The sequence below is a fragment of the Trichechus manatus genome, unplaced genomic scaffold (assembly GCF_000243295.1).
Source record: "Trichechus manatus latirostris isolate Lorelei unplaced genomic scaffold, TriManLat1.0 scaffold00135, whole genome shotgun sequence".
Classification (NCBI taxonomy): Eukaryota; Metazoa; Chordata; class Mammalia; order Sirenia; family Trichechidae; genus Trichechus; species Trichechus manatus.
Window position 1 is genome coordinate 7688490 of NW_004444071.1, and position 21323 is coordinate 7709812.

The 21323-nt window shown below is 40.9% G+C and overlaps 1 protein-coding gene across 4 annotated transcripts in view; it reads left to right on the forward strand.

Annotated features, from left to right (window-relative positions):
* The first annotated feature begins 582 nt into the window (after positions 1-582).
* The window catches only part of SLC1A3 (solute carrier family 1 member 3), a 100363-nt gene continuing 79622 nt past the window's right edge, over positions 583-21323 (forward strand). For 3 of the 4 annotated variants that reach the window (XM_004385252.2, XM_012558085.2, XM_012558084.2), the window contains exon 1: positions 2559-2817. In XM_004385252.2, coding sequence (XP_004385309.1) covers positions 2637-2817 — 181 coding nt within the window. In that variant the 5' untranslated portion in view covers positions 2559-2636. Of the gene's footprint in view, positions 935-2541; positions 2818-21323 lie in introns of those variants that run through there. The other variant, XM_004385251.3, reaches the window with a different exon arrangement.

The following is a 21323-nucleotide window of genomic DNA, read 5'->3' on the forward strand; positions in this document are numbered from 1 at the left end:
ATTTTCTAACTCCGAAAAATGGTGGTGGGGGGGGGACACACGACAACTTAGCGTCTTTCAAAATCGAGGGATCTGAACAGTAACTGATCTGTTGAAACCACAAAACTTCACGGATGCATTTGTACTTTTGGTCCTAAAATGCTCTTTATAGTTTAGCAAAGTCCTGCTCTCTTTGTATTTCTTACCTTTGCAATGCAGGCAGTTTGAGCTAAATCAGATTTGTTGTAAGGACGTTGAAATTGCTAAAATAGAGGCATGTCTCATCCTGCGTTTCGAGTAACTTTAGGCAAAGTTAAGAGAATTGTAGTAAGCTTTTTTTTTTTTTTCTCCATACTTGATTGCGTTCTGTGTCTTCCCAAGAAATGTCAGTTATTTCCCCAGATCTAAAAAGAGGGACTCTTTCATAACAGTTGTACAACCGGGCAAAAGAGCACACACTGTCGTGTTTCTTTAAGGGGAGGAAACCTGCAATAAAGTGAGATAATTAAATTTAGCCTTAGAAAAGTCTACTTTGAAACGTTCTAATCAAGACTTGCAGCTTTTCCAAGTGTGCGTGTTTTATTCTTCAATTCTTCCTGGACCCGCTTTTGCATTTCTAATGAACGTGAACTGACAAAGCGTGAAAGTGGTCTAAGCAGTAAAACAAAGCCAGCAAGTATGTTCGAGTGTGCCAAGATTAATCAATATTCCAGAAACCTCAGGACTCCCCCTCCTTTCCCGTGGTGTTTTCCTTTTCCCCACTCTCCCTTGGCCCAGCACAGACTCCTCCCCTTTTCTTAAGTTGCCCTGATAGTAACTTGCAGTTTCCGAGCACATGCATATTGTCAGAGCTAGGCTGCTCTCTCACTGCGTTTAGTCACTCCGTCGTACCTGCTGGGGAATTCACCTTGTCATTTGCCTGGGGTTTCTTCCACCCGTTACAAAATCCGAAAAGGTAAGTGTAGCGTCCTCTATTCCTGCTGAGTTTAATTTCCCCTTCCATTTTTTTGCCAATGTATTATTTTGTTTCCCAGGCAGAGAAGTAGCGAGAGTAAAAGCTAGCCATTTTGGTAGATCAAGTCCCGGTTAGTAATTTAATGTAGTCAGCATGTGGTGTCGAGTTATGTCGGGTCCTCTCTTAATTTGGAGTTGAGCAATTCAGGGTGAATCGGGGTCAGATTGTGGTTAGAGATCTCAAGAAGAATCAAGGCTGAGCTGATGTGTTTAAAAGTGACTGGTAAAGGAAATTAGAGAGAGCTTCATACAAATCTGTTCTCTCCCTTCTACCCTTCACGTCTCGCTAAGCTTTTAATCTGGTGTGAAGTCTTAAACAAGTTGGAGGTCTTATTATAACCGACCACAACCTGTAATTTTACTTAAAAAGTCAAAACTGTTAAGACGAGTCCCTTTTTCTACACTTGGAGTTGCCAAACGCTTCCGAGGAGTCCGTGGGTTTCCAGTTACCTCCCCCCACGGACGCACACGCTGGCTGCTGGCGTTGCCAGATACACACGTCCACAGGCGCGCCTGCTTTTCACTCAGATTGATAAAGGGGAAGACTGTGAATTAGAAATCTTGTAAAGCAGCGGGAGGAATCCCCTGGCTTCTTCAGACGCTGATTTCCACTAAGGAAAAAGATTTGCTTAGATGTATTTGAATAACCTAAGAGCACTTTAAAGAAACGAGAAACCATGCCCTGTAATGTTCGGAATGAAAGTTGCATTCATCTCATCTGCTCTAGAAATCCAAAATTCTAAAATACTTTGAAGTTAGCGGTAGAGTCCTCAGAAGACTCCAGCATATTTGCCATCAAGACAGATGCTACTTTGTACTTCTACTTGTAATAAAAAATGAAAATGAATTATGATTTTTGATAATTTACATATGTACCCAAAGCACTATGGGGTCGCTATGAGTCAGAATTGACTCCACGGCAACGCGTTTGGATTTTTTTTTTTTTTTTAACTCAAAGCACTTTGCTTATTTTGTGGAAAAAATTAAAAACTCACCCCGTAAAATAATCAAATATATTTCCCATGTGTTAAGGGCACTTGTGTGTGTGTAATTTATATTATCTAGTTTTTTTAATGAAGAAAATAGACACTTTATTTTATATAATAGAAAGGCCTCAACTGCCAAATATCATAATACATTTTATTGACATGGTTATACCTTCACCATGTATATAACATAAGTCATCAAGCAATTATTGAGCTCTTCCTGTACGTTTACTTCAATTGGACATTCATTGCACGTCCAAGGCTGGGTTCTGGGGATATGCGTAGGGGGTGCTCAGTCACACTCAGCTCTGGGAATGCATTTTATAGCTTTATTTTAAAAACAGAACACAAGTTTCTGTTCATATATTCTGAATTTATGCACATTTCTCACACGTGGTCCAGTAAAATATGTACATTGTAGCCTTGAAACTTGACATTGCCACTTTCTAGTCCATGATTCCTGCTGAGATCATGCAATTTACCAACAACTTGCTTGATGTGGAGCAGCGTGAATTCCTCACCCTACAGGCTGTAAAGCTCCTCTCTTTCTCTCCCATTCTAGTTGTGTTCTCTAACACCAAAGAGGAGCTTTGACTTTCTGGGGGTGATTCCGAGACACTGAAATACAAAGAAGAGACCCTCCCAGAGCAGTAAAATATGACTAAAAGCAATGGAGAAGAGCCCAGGATCGGGGGAAGGATGGAGAGGTTGCAGAGAGGAGTCCGCAAACGCACGCTCTTGGCCAAGAAGAAAGTGCAGAACATCACAAAGGAGGATGTTAAAAATTACCTGTTTCGGAATGCTTTTGTGCTCCTCACGGTCACTGCTGTCATTGTGGGTAAGTCATTGGATCAAAAAAACAGAAATAACAAAACTGTATCTTGTTTCTCTGGGGCATCTGGCTGCCTGACAACATTATCAGATGGACTGATTGTGGGAATTCAGTTTTTTTTTTCAATAGCGACAGTTTGTTGGCATGTTTGCAGCAGTATGTGGTAAACAAGTGGGAATCTGAAAGAAGCATCATGAGGCATTATGCAAATCAATTAATTGTGTGGAGAAGAGAAATAAATGTTTTTTCTATCTTATCTAAGGACAAAAGAAAGAATGATAATTTAATCATTAGGCATGAGCAGTTAAATGACAACAAGAAAGCTTGCTAGATGTAGCCAAAATGTAATGATTATACAATGTCGCTGTCACCTAAAACTAATTTATACAATTAATACACTCAAAACGAGATACTCTGCGGAAGCCTTTTATAGTTTTATTGGAGGAGGGTGGACAAATTTAAAAAATAGAACACAAGTTTCTGTTCCTATATTCTGAATTTATGCACATTACCTAATATTAATGAAATCCTGACTGGTGCAGTCTTGAAGCTGAGTATCAACACTTAGAGAGGCTGAATCTTTTATGTGTTTGCACTCTCTCACCCAATACCTGGAAAGGTGAATTGGAAAAAATGTTGACCCAGTTCTCTTTCATTCATTGCATTGTAGAGCCTGCCATAAACAACTGTACCCTTTTTGAAGCATCGTTGACAGCAATCTGTACTAATAAAACATTCTTATTTTGTTTGGCTTATTGGTATCTGAAGTTATTTATTACCTGCAGGTGGCATTGATCCTACTTTAAAAGATTGCTGGAAAAAACAACTTACTTGGAATTTTTAACCAAACCAATATAGAAATCCTTAGGTCGGTAAACATATAAGTCAATGCCATTTGTAAAAACTGCTCTAACTGAAATTTCTACCAATTTGCCTTAAAAAGGCATTCGTGTAGCTTTAATCTCAACCTTTGAGTTTTCCAAGATCTCTGTCGACTATATAGAGGTAGTGACTTGAAAAAAAATTAAGATTTATAATTATATATAATATAAAAATTTCCATGTAGCCTGGAAATATAATTATAACTTTGCTCCCGCCCCAAATAAAAAGGATTCTTAATTTGCAAATGAATAGAAATACGTCAGGAAAGTGTAGGTCATCACAAGACTTCAGATATAGCCATTTCAACATCTTTGGCTCCTCTTAGTAATTATTGGTGATTAATGAGGATTCATTAATTTTAGGGATGTTCAAAGAGAAAATGTCCTGACTGACCCAGAGAAGTTATTGCTTTCTTAAATAGGTTCCCAGGTTTGAATATATTCCTGGAAGAAGTATTTCAGGGCTATGCCATTGTCCTTGAAGTCAATGCAAAATGCGTATACTCATGTTTTAGTTATCTAGTGCTGCTATAGGAGAAATACCACAAGTGGATGGCTTGAACAAAGAGAAATTTATTCTCTCACAGTTTAGAAGGCTACAAGTCCAAATTTAGGGCATCAGCTCCAGGGGAAGGCTTTCTCTGTCAGCTCTGGAGGAAGGTCCTTGTGATCGATCTTCCCCGGACTAGGAGCTTCTCCACGCAGGAACCCAAGGTCCAAAGGACACGCTTTGCTCCCAGCACTGCTTTCTTGGTGGTATGAGGTCCCCCTCACCCCCCACCCCCACTCTTGTAAGATAAAAGGTGGTGCAGGCCACACCCCAGGGAAACTCCCTTTACACTGGATCAGGGATGCGACCTTAGTAAGGGTGTTATAATCCCACTCTAATCCTCTTTAACACAAAATTACAATCACGAAAATGGAAGATAACCACACAATACTGGGAATCATGGCCTAACCAAGTTGACACATTTGGGGAGGACACAATTCAATCCATGATAACTCACCTCATTTTTTGCTTTGAATCAGTCACTGCAACCCAAGCAATACATAATCATATAGCAAACATTTATATAGTCTTACTATTCCAGCTGCTCTCTAGATGTTTTGCATATATAGAAAAACTTGCAAAAGCCAGAACTTGTGTAAGGCAGAAACCTGTCAGAGAAGGAAAACTCAAATATTTTCCACTAATAGAGAGCGATAGGAAAGTGGTTAAGACCACACCCTGTAAAAGGCGGAAAACTTGCAAGACCCAGAAAAGCAAGACAGTCTCATCAAGTTCCAGCTCTCACAGGTTTCACTGTATTAGCTCACTTAATTTTCAACAAGCCTATGAAATGAGTAGGTAGGCACAATTACTAAGCTCCTCCTCATTTTACAGATAACAGCATGGAGAGATCAAGCAACTTGCCCAAAGTCACACAGCTAGTAAGTGCTAGAGCTGAAAGTCAAACCCAGGCTGTCCAGCATCAGAGACCATGCTCTTAACCACTTTCCTACCCTTCCTTTCTTCTCTGCTGACTAGTTGCTATCTTGTGAGAGATGCCAGGAGGAGAAATGCTGCTATGTCTTGGGGGAGGCCAATTAACGAGCAGTGCTAGATGTAGTCACATAGCATTATCATTTTACGATCTGATTTACCCAATTAAACTCAGCAGAAAACTTACAATTCTCCTACAAATGATTAAGCCACATCCCTCGCATTCATTTAACAAATGCAATTTATTAATTTTTCAATCCCAGATACATCATAATAGACTTCAGTAATACTGGAGTATGTTGAGAAAAGTTGAAGAAAGGCCTATTCCAAGTGATGGAAAATAATGAAACCTGAACATGGAAAGCAGATTGATGGAGAAGGTCCTAAGTGATTAGTACAAAGAAATAACATCTCTAATAAAAGGAAGAGAATGCCAGAATTTAAGAGTCCCCTTTTTCCAGGAATTCTGAGATCTTTTCCTAACCCAATGAGGCTTTTCCTCAGATTTGTGAGAACTGCAATAAGAGTTGGCTGAGCCAGGGTAGATAAATTGGCTGGATGCCCTTGTGGTTGGCTTTACTGATGGAAACTGAGGAGGGAGAAGCAACCAGAAGAAGGCACTAACAAAGAAACAACTAAAAAGAGCTCATTGACAGTCAGGGAGACCACTGAGCCTCCACCAAAGACTCGGAATAGCAGACAGACAACTTAGTAGCAAACAGATTTAGGAGAAAAGGAAGAGGCCAGTCAGCTATCTTTGGTGCATCTTCCATTGAGGGCCCAGTGGAAACAAGGGTTCCATTTAACTTACCTCAGTAGATAGCATGTCTACTAAAATACTACCAAAATACTAGGGATACCATGTCTGGACATCAACTCTTTACTTGCTACAGCAAAGGGTAGGGGGAGGGAATGGTAAAGATGCTAGCAAAGAGGGAAAAAACAAAACAAAACAGATTAAACAAAAAATTCACCCCAATAATAGGTTTTTTCAGCCTTTTTTTCACTAGGAACAATTGAAAGCCAAGAATTTTTTTTTTTGCCCTCTTTGTTCCTAGTGAAAAAAAGGCTGAAAAAACCTATTATTGGGGTGAATTTTTTGTTTAATCTGTTTTGTTTTGTCTTTTGGAAAAAAAATGAATGTGCATTTAACACATGGACGTGGAACTAGAAAAATATTATGGGGAGGGGTAGAGATATGTGAATCCACATCTTCAGAATACAGTAGAGAATTGTAAATATCTCAGTACCACTTTTACAAGACACAGACTTGTGCAATTTGATGTCTTTTCTAAGAAAGCCATTTCTAATGTCATTTTTAAGCCATGTCGAAGACTAAATGTGCCATGCTATGACAAAAGTGACAGGCGCACGTTAGCAACCCGAGAAAAAGCAGTGCCAAGCATTAGGTCTCTTTAAGTGAGTGCATTATTAAAGTATTAAAGAAAGTATCTTCCAGGGCAATTGCAGGCGTCTGTCTGACAAAAACCACACTGAGGAGAAAAGTGGTTACTGTCTGTCTTCCTCCAGGAAGCACTTTCTCTTTTCATACTGTGGTAAGTTGCGTAACGGTGACCTCAGACATCTCACCAAAAGAAAGAGAAAGACCTTTGTCATGACCAAGTCATAGAATACCGACTCTTTCCATGCCCAGGGAACGAATCACACAATAAAACTGAAATCTCAGGCCACAGAATTATAAAGAAATGGGTTGTAAGATTAACTTCAAGGTCGGGAATCTGTAAATAGAATTGCATGGAATCGGATGGTGGTTTTACCTGAAGGAGTTCACGAACACCCTAGCACCTTTCTCTGCTGTTGGTCTTGCCACAAAAAAAAAAATTACATTTAGGTTGTCATTTTTATGGATTTGAAATTGGTGATTTCTCAGGAAAGAAAATGTACTAACCAAATTTTTATAAAGCATTTGTCCCAGCCCCCTCAGGTGTACTCTTTGGCCGTAAATTTAAATTGCACTAAAATTCAATGCAATTCTATATTTCTGGAAGGATATAAAAGAAACTGTTCACCGTGGCTTCTTCTTGGGTTAAAAGCCGGATGTCTGAGAAATGAGGTGGATAGAGTATTATTTTCCTCTGAACAATTTTTTGTAGTTTGATTTTTTTTTACTACATTTATATATTATTTACTATTATAATCTGTTGTCCACTAAATAAATAAGTTAATTATTACTTTTTTTAAAAAAGGTTCAATACTATTTATCATTTTAACAAATACTGAGTGTTGTGTGCCTAGCCCTGTGCTATGCAATAGGAATTTCCTGCCCTTCGTTGTTTAGTGAGAGAGAAAGAGGAAAAATAAGATGACAGAAGGAGATACAAGGTTCAGAGACAGCAAAGGAGAAGTCTGCAGTTAACTCTAAAAATCTTCTTAAATGAGATCATACTCTGCATAGTGTTCTATATAACACGGCATCTTTCTGTGTTTGGTACTTTGGAGGGTCCAAGTTCTTATTAACAGCTGCATTGGGAGCCCTATGTGTGCCATTATGGGTTCATATATGCCAGCTGTATTATTTAATAACTGCATGATCCTAAGGAAGGCATTTAACAGTTCTGAGCCTCAGTTTCCTTATCTATCTTCATATCAATAATATATTGCTAACTATAATAGCTAACACAAAGTGTGTATTCTGTGCCAAGTACTGTTTTAAGAGCTGTAAGTATATCAACTTCATTTAATCCTCATAACAACCCAGGAAAGGAAGTATTTCATTACTCCCATTTTACAGATGAAGAAACTGAAGCTCAGATACTTATTATACTGCTGATGCATATTAAGTGGGATTCAAATTCTTCATTCTGTCTCCATTCTGACTCCGAGCTCATACTCTTACCCACCACACTCTTCTAAGTGTTGGTCCCTGCCCCCAGGGACTATCCATTCTGGTTTTATTGCAACAATTAGCTAAGGATCTGCACTGAAGCATCAACAGTAGGAATGGAAAGGAGAGGCTGAATTGGAAGCTCTTTAGAAGGTCACTTTTGAAGCTTGGTGACTGATTGAATGTCAGAGTTGACAGAGGGCAGACTGCAGGCTGATGCCTCAATTTCTGGCCTAGATGACTGAGTGGATGATGGTGCTACCGGGAAAAGTAGAATACAGGACAAAGATTGGGGTGCTGAAAATAAGTTCAGTTTCAGACATACTACTGCATTTGAAATGCCGAATGCCACTGTGGTGGAGATACAGTGAAAGAGGCCTCACCATAAATAGATGTTTGGAAGGTATGCCTACAACCTCCAGACTGAAAAAGGACAGGTAATGTCTTTGAATGTTGAATGAGTAATGATCAGTGAATCAGGTTATCCTACTGCGTAAGCTACTCTCCAATGACAGTATTAACGTAGGGCCCGAGTCTATGTGCCTGACAGCAGTCATCTTTCAGAAATGACACAGTGATATTCTATGCCTCAGACATTTACCCTATACCTGAGTCAATTAGTTCAGCCCAACAGGTTAATCAGTATGATTTACTATCAGCTGCTGGACTGAACTGGCTGTTAGAGGGGCCAAACTAGCCACCTGCTTGAATTAGAGTGGGCACCATCTGACAGCACCATACTGCTATCATCTCAGTTTACAGAACCTTCTGACAGAGGGATGTTGCCTGAGAGGTTGTTGTTTTTGTTAGATGCTGTAGAGTCGACTTCAACTCATAGCAACCCCATATGACAGAATAGAACTGCCCCATAGGGTTTTCTAGGCTGTAATCTTTAAGGAAGCAGCTCACCAGGTACTTCTCCGGCAGAGCTGCTGATGGGTTTGTACCACCAACCTTTTGGTTAGCAGCTGAGTGCTTAACCATTGTGCCAACTGGGCTCCCTGGCATAGAGGTTGAACAATAGGAATCCAGAAAATGGTGGATGGATTTCTGGGTTCAGATTTATGGTTCTTTTAACACATCCTGGAAATGAGAGAAGAGAGAGGAAGCTTCTGGAACACGGGAAAAGGGTGGCGTCTGAGGCAGGCCCTCCCCTGGTGGTGCTGTCAGCAGAGGCTCCAGGGCAGAGGATTAGGAGGGAGGGTTAGTTAGGCCTTTGGGGCTGAGAAGCAGTGGATTTGCCGAAGTGACCCAGGCATAGAGTATAAGGACTAGAGCCTGATTTTCCTGTTTCATCTTCCTCCCCCAGGAAGCAAAAATATACAGAAAACTTTCAAGGCCAGGGATGACAAATCCCTGACATATGTGCCCATGGCCCTCTCTCCCACTTTCTCAATAACATTCCCAGGAGCTGCCTCCTATCGCGGGAGTATAGTCAATTCAGTGTCGTGTAGTGGATCAGAGCTCTGGGTTCCGGAGTCAGACGGTCTGGGTTTATGTCCCAGTCTGAAAGCAACCTCTGTTTCTTCATGTTTAAAATAAAATAATCATAAAACCTCTCTGCTAGATTTATATGCCAGCTCTGCCACTTACAAGCCCTGTAACCTTAAATAATTTCCTTAAGTGCTCAGGAGGTCAAGTGTCCATAGAGACTGTAAGTACCTCAACTTTTGTATGACATCTTTGTTATGGCATCTAGCCCATGCCAAGTAGTAAACACTGACTGCATTATGCTGACCTGGAGAGAAACAGAGACCCAGGGATGAGGCAGGGGAAAGAAGATGGTCACCTCGTTTAAGCTTAAGAGAAGTGGCTTCTGTTTCTTTGGCTGGAGAAGAGAGCCAAGAGAGTTGTAGCAAGAGACTTAATAGTTGTAAAGGGCTTTGAGAGGCAGAGATGAAAGCCTCAGAGTAAGTGATATCATCATTATCTGTCCCTTACCTACCTGGGCTCCTGAGCTGAACCAAAAAGTAATCCCCAAGTAGCTGTTATCATACTATAGACTATTCAATGGAGGGCAAGTGTGAAGTTGCAGAGAAAATATTTTTAATAAATGTTTGTTCATGCCACTCAGGCCAGTCTGAGGGTTCTCTGTCTCCCTGGTTTCTACTCCTTTTCGCCAGCATTTTGGTGTCAGTTGTTAGTTACTATTGAGTTGATGCTGACTCTTGGCAGCCCTAGGTGTGCAGAGAGTAGAATTGCTCCATAGAGTTTTCAAGGCTGTGCCTTTTCAGAAGCAGATCACCAGGCCTGTCTTTAGAGATGCCTCTGCGTAGGTTTGAACTGCTAACCTTTTGGCCAATAGTAAAGTGCTTAGCCATTTGTGCCACCCAGGACAACTGTTTTGGTGTCTACTGCCCATTAACTGCCACCCCCATTAGAGTGGAGGAAGGAAGGACAAGGTTCTGGAAAGTAGAGTAAAAATGTTGCTGATTTCCAACAGAGTTGGTAAAGGTTCTTATGAGGTAGGGAGTAGAAAGCTTTATGTCGTCCTTAGATTATCTCTGGATTTTGTTTTGCTTTATTTTCTTCCTGTTAATGGTGATAGTTGAGAAAACTGAGTAGGCAATTTCAAATTTGCTTCTTTTTCAAGTAAGTAATCAAATAAGTGGGTGTGTTTAGAACAATTACTTGCAATAATGATACCTTCCATTTTTGTGGTGTTACAGTTTACAAAACACTTTCCCATTACACTCTCTGTAGCAATGCAAGCCCATGGCCAGTTCATCCTGCTTCTGATTAGTATCTACAAATGTCTGGAATGCAGCTTAGACAGTGCTAGAAGTCTACAGGTCCTGGGTTACAGACCTGGCTCTACCATCAACTAACATGCTTTCTGATTTTGGACAAATCCCTGGGTCTCACATTTCCTCATCAGCAAAGTAAGTTTGGACTAATGTCTGCTTCCAACTCCAAAATTCTATAATTTTTAGTCTAGTTTTGCCTTCCTCTAAAAAGCATCAGAATATGTAGACTGGTATACACAAGTGTTTCCTTAACCTTTCCAGTCCCTGACACTGTAAAATTCCTATACTGATGATCTCCCAACCCATTCCACCAAGTCTATCCAGTCTAACAACCAGCCACTTTCTCTTCCCTTGAGGTCTCCTGTTGCCATCAAGTCAATCCCACCTCATAGTGACCCTATAGGACAGAGTAGAACTGCCCCACAGGTTTTCCATGGCTGTAAATCTTTACGAAGCAGACTGCCATATCTTTCTCCCGCAGAGAAGCTGGTGGGTTTTAACCACCTATGTTTCAAGTTAGCAGCCAAGTGCTTAATCACTGTGCCACCAGAGGGCCCTTAAATGTCTAATGATCAGTGTTTGAGGACCCAGCGGAGCATACCTCTTTCCGGAGTTATTTTTCCTCTTCGGTCTTCTCCCAACCTGTTGCCGTGGAGTCAATTCCGACTCCCAATCTCTCATAAATCAGAGGGAAAAAAACTGTGGGCCTTTGCTTTTGTATTTGTTATTGGGACAGATTACCCAATAAACAAAGTATGCACCAGCTTAATTGTGTTTACTTACTAATCTGTAGTGCACAATTTCATATTAGTAAGCACAATTAAGCTCACGCGTACCTTGCTTACTGTAAGCCAGCGCATACGGCGCTTACTGATTAATCCGCCCCCGAATAAACAAGACTGTGAAGAGCCTGCACTGTTTGGAGGAGGCAGCCAGAGTTTAAGCACTATCCTTTCCAAGTCGTACACGCCAGGTGCTAGAGTATTTGCTATTTATGGAACACTAGGACGCTATCATTCTTCAAGTATTTGGGCTGCAGCTAGGTCAGCTGTATCATTGTCACCTTGCATTATCAGATGAGGAAACACACAGAGCACTTCAGGGCACAAAGTTTAGCTACTGTATTCACCATGTACAAAAATTATGAGTTCTGCTTCAGTGCTAGAAAAATTGCTCAGAATTTATTTTCAAAGACAAGCCTCCTCATATCTCTATCACCAATCAAGAGACGTGCTCAAGTGGTTTTGAAACCAAAAAGGACAAGAATGAAAACCCAAAAATTCAATAAAGGAAGATATAGTCTGGATGAATGTTTAAGACAAGGGAGAAAAAAGCACTCTTTTTTTCCCTCTGTTTCATATCAAGGATTTGAGGTAAATTTAGGAGCATCGAGTTGAAAGGCACACTAAGGTTTGAATTTCAAGACTGAGCTCCTGTCTCCAGGGAAGGCACTCATTCTTGTTCCCAAAGAGACTTCTCCAGTTCACCAACAATGACTCCAGGCCGCTAACTGCTGCTGCTGTCCAGAGAGAAGACAATGGTCTGTTAGTAAGAGACTTTGTATTCAGAGCTTTGTAAGACGAGGCTCATTTATCCCTAATGAGAGTAGGGATGGACAGTTGCTGCCGATTCACCGTGAAAAGATGGCACCTGCTTTTAAACACATGGCATCACTTGAAACTCCATGTTTAAAGCAAGTAAGGCAAAACCTCAGGGCCACACGTGCTTCACTGGTCACATGCCGTTGTTATTAGCTGGCTGATGAATGTGAAGAAAAAGACATCAGGAAGTAAATTATGAGTCTGTTAGGAGACTGCTTATGATCAATGCCATCATCTTTATAAGTTTTTTTTATTTTTTGTCTTTTTAGATTTGCTTTTTTAAAGCAAACAAAGTACTCTTGTAAACCAAAGCTGAGATTCAGTAAACTTCCTGGGGTTTTGCAAGTCTTAGTATTACAATGTTGTTAGTATTAGTAGTACAATGTTGTAGTATTACAATGTTAGGTGCCGTCAAGTGGGCTCCAACTCATAGTGACCCCATGTACAACTGAATGAAACGCTGCCCGGTCCTGTGCCATCCTCACAGTCATTGCTATGCTTGAGCCCATTGTTGCAGCCGCTGTGTCAATCCATCTCGTTGAGGGTCTTCCCCTTTTTCAATGACCCTCTACTTTACCAAGCATGATGTTCTTCTCCAGGGACTGGTCCCTCCTGATAACATGTCCAAAGTACGTGGGATGAAGTCTCGCCATCCTCGCTTCTAAGGAGCATTCTGGCTGTACTTCTTCCAAGACTGATTTGTTCATTCTTCTGGCAGTCCATGGTATATTCGATATTCTTCACCAACACCATAATTCAAAGGCATTATTCTTCACCAACACCATAATTCAAAGGCATCATTTCTTCTTCGGTCTTCCTTATTCATTGTCCAGACTTTACATGCACATGAGGTGACTGAAGATACCATAGCTTGGGTCAGGAGCACCTTAGTCCTTAAAGTGAAATCTTTGCTTTTTAACACTTTAAAGAGGTCTTTTGAAGCAGATTTGCCCAATGCAATACGTCGTTTGATTTCTTGACTGCTGCTTCCATGGGCATTGATTGTGGATCCAAGTAAAATGAAATCCTTGACAGCTTCAATATTTTCTCTGTTTATCATGTTGTTGTTTACTGGTCTAATTGTGAGGATTTTTGTTTTCTTTATGTTGAGGTGTAATCCATACTGAAGGCTGTGGTCTTTGATGTTCATCAGTAAGTGCTTCAAGTCCTCTTCACTTTCAACAAGCAAGGATGTGTCATCTGAATATCGCAGGTTGTTAATGAGTCTTCCTCCAATCTTAATGCTGCCTACTTCTTCATATAGTCCAGCTTCTCGGATTATTTGCTCAGCGTATAGATTGAATAAGTATGGTAAAATGATACAACCCTGATGGACACTGCTGGTCCATCAGTGGTGGCTTGCACGTTGCTGTGGTGCTGGAAGCTGTGCCACCAGTATATCAAATACCATCAGTATTACCCATAGTGGACAGGTTTCAGTGGAGTTTCCAGTCCAAGACAGACTAGGAAGAAGGACCTGGTGATCTACTTTTAAAAAAAATTGGCCAATGAAAACCTTTTGAATAGCAGCAGAACATTGTCTGATATTGTGCCAGAAGATAAGCCTCTCAGGTTGGAAGGCACTCAAGGGGAAGAGCTGCCTCCTTAAAGTAGAGTCAACCTTAATGACATGGTTGGAGTAAAGTTTTCAGGACCTTCATTTGCTGATGAGGCACAACTCAAAATGAGAAGAAACAGCTGCAAACATCCATTAAGGGAATGTAGACAGTATGAATCTAGGAAAATTGGAGGTTGTCAAAGATGAAATGGAACACTTGAAGATAGATATCCTAGGCATTAGTGAGCTGAAATGGACTGGTATTGGTCATTTTGAATCAGACAATCATATGGTCTACTCTGCCGGGAATGACAAATTGAAGAGGAGTGGAATCACGTTAATTGTCAAAAAGAACATTTCAGGATGTATCCCGGAGTACAACGCTGTTAGTGACAGGATAATATCCATACGCCTACAAGAAAGACCAGTTAATATGACTATTCAAATTTATGGACCCACCACTAATGCCAAAGATGAGGGAATTGAAGGTTTTTACCAACTTCTGCAGTCTATCAAACATTCTATCAAGATGCATTGATAATTACTGGTGACTGGAATGTGAAAGTTAGAAACAAAGAGGATCAGTAGTTGGAAAGTATGGTCTTGGTGATAGAAAGGATGCCAGAGATCGCATGATAGAATTTTGCAAGACCAACAACCTTTTCATTGCTAATACCTTTTCTCAGCAACATAAACAGCGTCTGTACACATGGATCTCGAGAGATGAGATACACAGGAATCAAACTGACTGTGTCTGTGGAAAGAGACAATGGAAAAGTTCAATATCATCCATCAGAACAAGGCTGGGGCAGACTGCAGAATAGACCATCAATTGCTCATACGCAAATTCAAGTTGAAGCTGAAGAAAATTAAAACAAGTCCACGAGAGCCAAAGTACAACCTTGAGTATATTCCACTTGAGTTTGGAGACCACCTCAAGAGTAGATTTGATGCATTGAACACTAACGAGTGAAGACCAGACAAGTTGTGGGATGTCATCGAGGACATCATATATGAAGACAGCAAAAAGTCATTAAAAAGACAGGAAAGAAAAGATCAAAATGGATTTCAGAAATGACTATGAAACTTGCTCTTGAACATAGAATAGCTAAAGCAAATGGAAGAAATGATGAAGTATTGCAATGCTTTACACAATATGATTGATGATAAAGAACATGTTACCTTTGCTGAGTGGTTTTGTTAGCTGCCGTAGCGTCTGCCCCCAGCTCATGGGGTCCCCATGCACAATGAAACAAAACGCTTCCTGGTCCTGCATCAGTCTCATGATTGGTTGTGGATCAGACCACTGTAAACCATAGGGTTTTCATTGGCTAATTTTCAGAAGAGGATCATTAAAACTTTCTCCCTAGTCCGTCTTCACCTGGAATCTCCACTGAAACCTGTTCAGCATCAGAGCAACACACAAGCCTCCACAGACAGATGGGGGTGGTTATGCATGAGATGTATTGGCCTGTAGTTGAACATGGGTCTCCCACATGGAAGTGAGAATTTTACCACCGAACCACCAATGCCTCATGCCAAGTGGTTTACAATGTGAGTTTTCAGCTTTGGTATACTTGTTAACTCCAAGGACTAATTGGTCAAAGCAGCACGAGTTTATAATGACTGAGTGTTCAAATTCACTTCCTTGTCTCCAGAAAAAAAGAGAGAACTATTTGGTCTGAAAATGATCCACTCAATATAAATCTGAGCACAACTAGTGAGTTTCCTCTCTGTGGCACAAATTGAAGTAAATTTGCTGTTGAAGCAAATGAAAGCAGGACTGAGGAGAAACCAGCCCCGACCCAAAATGAACTTTTAGAAAGATCTTAGCAACCAGCAGAAATGATATAGAATAGAATTCAGTAAGATACAAAAAGTTGTGGACATTTTTCTTTTTTGCTTGTTTATTTTGTAATTTTACTAATGGAGTAAGTAAGTGTACACAGTCCAAAATCAAAAGGAAATAAAATAAAAAGTATTCCACCCATCTGTCCAGGGATTTAGTTTATCTTGTTATCAATTTCTTATGTGCCCTTAGAATTATTTTATAAGTATAAAAATAAATACATATATATTTTTTGCCCTTTAGTATCCAAATGGTAGCATCGTATACCTTGCTTTTTTCACCTTAGATATCATTTCTTATTAGCACATAAAGACAGTCTTCATTCTCTCTTAGGGCTGCGATGTAAGACTGCCTCATAATTTATGTAAGCCAGTTGTCTACTGATAGACATTTAGGTTGTTTCCAACTTTTAGACATAGAAAAATGATATATGAATAATCTTATACAGAACTTACTTAACTCAGGTACAATTTATCCTATGATATATCACTAGAAGTCGAATTACTAAATCTAAGGGTACATTCATTTGAAAGTTTAACAAATATTACTCAATTGTCCCTTGTAAAAGTTGTATTAATATACTCTCCCAAATTATACGATTTATAAAAGAGTTAGCCATGTGGCTGCCAGATATAAAGATGATTGGACTTTGCAGTTTGTGTGGGCTGGCTAGATAGATATAAACTTAGGAAAGCAAAAGAAAAAATGCAATTTCAGGATAGAATCAAGTAGATGCAGGCCTTCCACTTCTCTGCTTCAAAAGCATGGATTTAATTCAGATAAGGTACCCAAAGATTTTATTTGTATAGTACATTCAACAGTTTGAAGCACTTTCACATCTCTTATCATATACAATCTTCACAACAAACTGTAAAAGTGATGGAACAAAGTTTGAGGTTTTATTAGTCTCACCCCCAATTTAATAGAACAAGTTTAGAAACAGAAACATTGAGTGACTTTTCAAGGACACTTGTAAATAAGAAGTAGCCAGAAATATGACTATAGAATCCAGGACTTCTGGCTCCCAATCTAGCCCTGGCTCTTTCAGGTACAGTCTTGGGCAGAGCTACCTGTCCTTAAGTAATTCCCCGGAACGCTAGTGCTGATAACCTGAACACTTCAACACAAAAGACAGCTAGACTCTAGAGTAAAATATAAAATCAGGAAATAGGCGTCAGCTTTGGTATCTGTACTACACAGAGACGTGTAAGATAGCAAAATAGAAGCTCTGAAAGAACAGAAGAGGGAATAGATGGAAATGGGCGTGCTTGCTGTACATGAGCGTATAAGCAAAAGGCACAATTTTAAATACAGGAAATTTTTTAATGTATTTCATTTCCAGTTCCTACTCATTCATACTTTTTTTTTTTAAAGAAAAGAACGCAAGAGGTTCTGATGACTTGGGTTGCTGTTTTTAGTATGGAAGAGGATTTGTCAAAATGACAGTGGTTCAAATATTTAAAAGACCTAAAGGATTATTTGTAAAGTAAATGGCCACTTCTTGTCAGCGGAGTTTTAGGAAGAAAGCACCAGGCTTCACAGAACTCCAGAGTTCTTCTGATGCAGTTGTACTCAAGGTCACACACCTTGTGGCCTTGGGTCTGTGCTTGCACCCTGGTTACTTGGTCAGTCTTTCAGGGTTGCTTCATCTAGACACTACTGGTGGAATAAGGCTGGAGCAGGTATTTCCCACTTCCAGCGACAGGAAATACCAAAGGAGAAAAGAATGAGCCAAGCCAGGGCCCAAATCTCTGAGGGATGTGGGAATAGGGAATGGGGGAGGGCCGAGGTAGCCTCAAACACAGTAGCTTCTCACCAGGAAAAGCCTGGAAGTTTGGGCCGAAACAAAAGACCAAGGACTGGACAGACAGACCCCTTGGACAGGTTAGTACACTGTTACGCTTATGCCCTCTTTATAAAAATAAGCAAGTGGAGTTTTGCGTCCACCAATTTTGTCACGCTGGCCTGAGACAGGCATATGAGTTGTCCAAATTATACCACAGTCTGGCCAAGTCCTGAAATGGAAACTTTTATTCAATCTCTCAAATAATCACGGTTATTTATTGCATACCTGCCATAATAAGGATAATGGCCAAGTTAATAAAGCATTTTTGAGCCATTAAGTGCCCTCATATACTTTATCAAGGAGTTTGGAATTGATTGGGAGGTACAAGATGAGTTCATAGAGCACTGAGACTTCATTGTTTTTGGTTTACATGGTCCTTATAGACTCAGCACATTTAGCTGAGACTATTAGAGTTCAAGAGGATCTTAAGTACTGCCTGTTCCAATCCATCCTCCTGTTGTGCAAAAAAAAAAAAAATGAAGCTCAAAGAGATTATGTGATTTGAAGATATGGGCTCTGGAGACAGGCAGATCTAAGTGTAAAACCTCATTCTACTACATCACCAACTGCCATGTAACCTTGGACAAATAGCTTATTCTTTCTAGGGCTTAGTCATCTCATCGACGAGATGGTGATATAAAATCTTGTAGATTGGATGTGAAGAGTAAATCATACAAATAAAGTATCTACCAGCATAACTTACTGGCAGTATCGGGCCCAGAATGGGGCCACTGATGGCTCAGTGGTAGAATTCTCGCCTTCCATGCAGGAGACACAAGTTTGACTCCCAACCAACACATCTCACATACAGACATTACCCTGTCAGCGGAGGTTTGCATGTTGCTATGATGCTGAACAAGTTTCAGCAGAGCTTCCAGACTAAGATGGACTAGGAAAATCAGCCAGTGAAAACCCCCTGGATCACAAGGGTCCAATCTGCTGCTCATCGTGGGGATGGCGCAGGACCAGGCAGCATTCGGTTCCATTGTGCACAGGGTTGCCATGGACTGGGGCCAAATCCACAGTAGCTAACATCATCAAGCCCAGAACCCTTATCTCTGACTCTCAGTCCATAATCTTTCTACAGTATCACACTTCCTCTTCCCTCATGCCCAAAACCTACCTCATGAAAGAATTAGGAATCAGCAGCTATCACTCCTAGTTTTTGAATGTAGAAACCTTAGCATGTGAGAAATAGTCGTTCAGTTAAGGTCTAGTTTTACAGACCGTGACAGAGACATCACAGTTTTGAAGAGAGGGAGTGTTCCTGGGGTAGGCTACTATGCTCATGGAGTACAATGGGGAATAAGATTTACTGTGGAGCAGAAAACAAGAAGATTCCTCCATTCAGGAATCATGCTTACCACCATCTGGGACCCAAGCACTGGTAGATACTTGTTATCTGCAAGAGATAAAATCAAGCTGTTTGTTCCTTTATTCAATAATATATAAAGCACCTACTATGTGCCAGTATGGAGCCGTAGTGGCACAGTGGTTAAGAGCTCACCTGCAAACCAAAAGGTCAGCATTTCGAATCTACCAGCCTCTCCTTGGAAACCCTATGGGGCAGTTCTACTCTGTCCTGTGAGGTCGTCATGAGTTGGAATTGACGGCAGCAGCTTTGGTTTTTTCTTTTTTTTTTTTTTTTAATGTGCCAGGAACTGTTTTAGGGGCTTCATATAAATCAGTGAACCAAACTGACAAAAACCCCTGATATCACGGAGCCTACATTTTAATAGGAGAAGACAACAATAAACAAAAAACATAATATATTAGAAAATTATATTGTGTTTCAAAAGGTGATAAGAACTACTGAAACAAATAAAGCAGGGTAAGGGGGAAGAGTTCAGGGCAGCCTTCATTGACAAGGTGACATTTGAACTAAGTCTTGAAGGACATGAACTGTGTGAATATCTGGGAAGAGTTGTAGGCAGAGAAAATAGCCTGTGGAAGGACACTAAAGTAGGATTAGTAGGTGATGGAGGAACAAGGAGGCAAATGTTGAAACAGAGTGAGCCAGGGGAGCAGAGTAGGAGGTGCATCCAAGGTATGGTGGGACCCAGGAAGCAGGCCAGATGTGGCCATTGTGTGGCCTTTGGCTTATTCTTCATGGGATGGGGAACCAGTGGAGGGTTTCGAGCAGAGGAATGACATTCTGACTTAGGTTTTAAAGGGTCTCTCTGGGTATGATGTTGGAAATATGCTGTGGAGTGTGTCTTAGTTACCTAGTGCTGCTATAACAGAAATACCACAAGTGGACGGCTTTAACAAGCAAATTTATTTTCTCACAGTTAAGGAGGCTAGAAGTCTGAATTCAGAGCACCGGCTCTAGGGGAAAGCTTTCTCTCCCTGTGGGCTTTGGAGGAAGGCCCTTGTCTCTTCAGCTTCTGCTTCTTGGTTCCTTGGAGATCTCCATGTGTCTTGGCATCTATTTTACCCCATCTCGCTTGCTTGTTTAATGTCTTATATCTCAAAAAGAGATGGACTCAAGACACACCTTCCACTAATCTTGCTTCATTAACGTAACAAAGACAACCCATTCCCAAATGGGATTATAACCACAGGCATAAATTCAAACAACCAGACCCATTGCCATCAAGCCAGTTCTGACTCACAGCAACCCTATACGACAGAGTAGAACTGCCCCTTGGGTTTCCAAGGCTGTAATCTTTACGGAAGCAGACTGCCACATCTTTCTCCAGAGGAGCAGCTGGTGGGTTTGAATCTATGACCTTTGGGTTAGCAGCTGAGCGCTTTAACCACTGTGCCACCAGGGCTCCACCACAGGCATAACCCAAACCAAACCCACTTCCTTCAGGTCGATTCTGACTCACAGCGACCCCACAGGGTTCCCAAGGCTGTAAGTCTCTACGGAATCAGACTGCCACATCTTTCTCCCGCGTGACGGCTGGTGGTTTCTGTTAGCAGTCATTCGCTTTAACCACTGCACCACCAGGGCTCACAACTCCACAGGCATAGGGGCTAGGATTTAAAACATGTATTTTGGGGGGACATAATTCAATCCATAACAGGGGATGAGAGTAGAAGCAAGGAAACCAGTTAGAAGACTACCGTAGTGTAGGTGAGAAGGACAGTGATATTTAAATCTGGAGACTTCTTCATTTATAAATTTTTTTTGAAATTGTACCTTAGATGAAGGTTTACAGAACAAGCAGTTTCAAATTAAACAGTTAGTACACAGATTGTTTTATGACATTGTTAACAACCCCATGACATGTCAACACTCTCCCTTCTGGACCTTGGGTTCCCTATTACCAGCTTTCCAGTCCCCTCCTACCTTCTAGTCCTTGTCCCTGGGCTGTTGTGCCCCATTAGTCTTGTTTTGTTTTATGGGGCTGTCTAATCTTTGGCTGAAGGGTGAACTTTGAGAGTGACTTCATTACTGAGCTAAAAGGGTGTCCGGGGGCCATAGTCTCGGGGTTTCTCCAGTCTCTGTTAGGCCAGTAAGTCTGGTCTTTTTTTGTGAGTTAGAACTTTGTTCTACATTTTTCTCCAGCTCTGTCCAGGGCCCTCTGTTGTGATCCCTGTCAGAGCACTCAGTGGTGGTAGCCGGGCACCATCTAGTTGTACTGGACTCAGTCTGGTGGAGGCTGTGGTAGTTGTGGTCCATTAGTCCCTTGGACTAATCTTTCCCTTGTATCTTGTTTTCTTCATTCTCCCTTGCTCCCGAAGGGGTGAAAC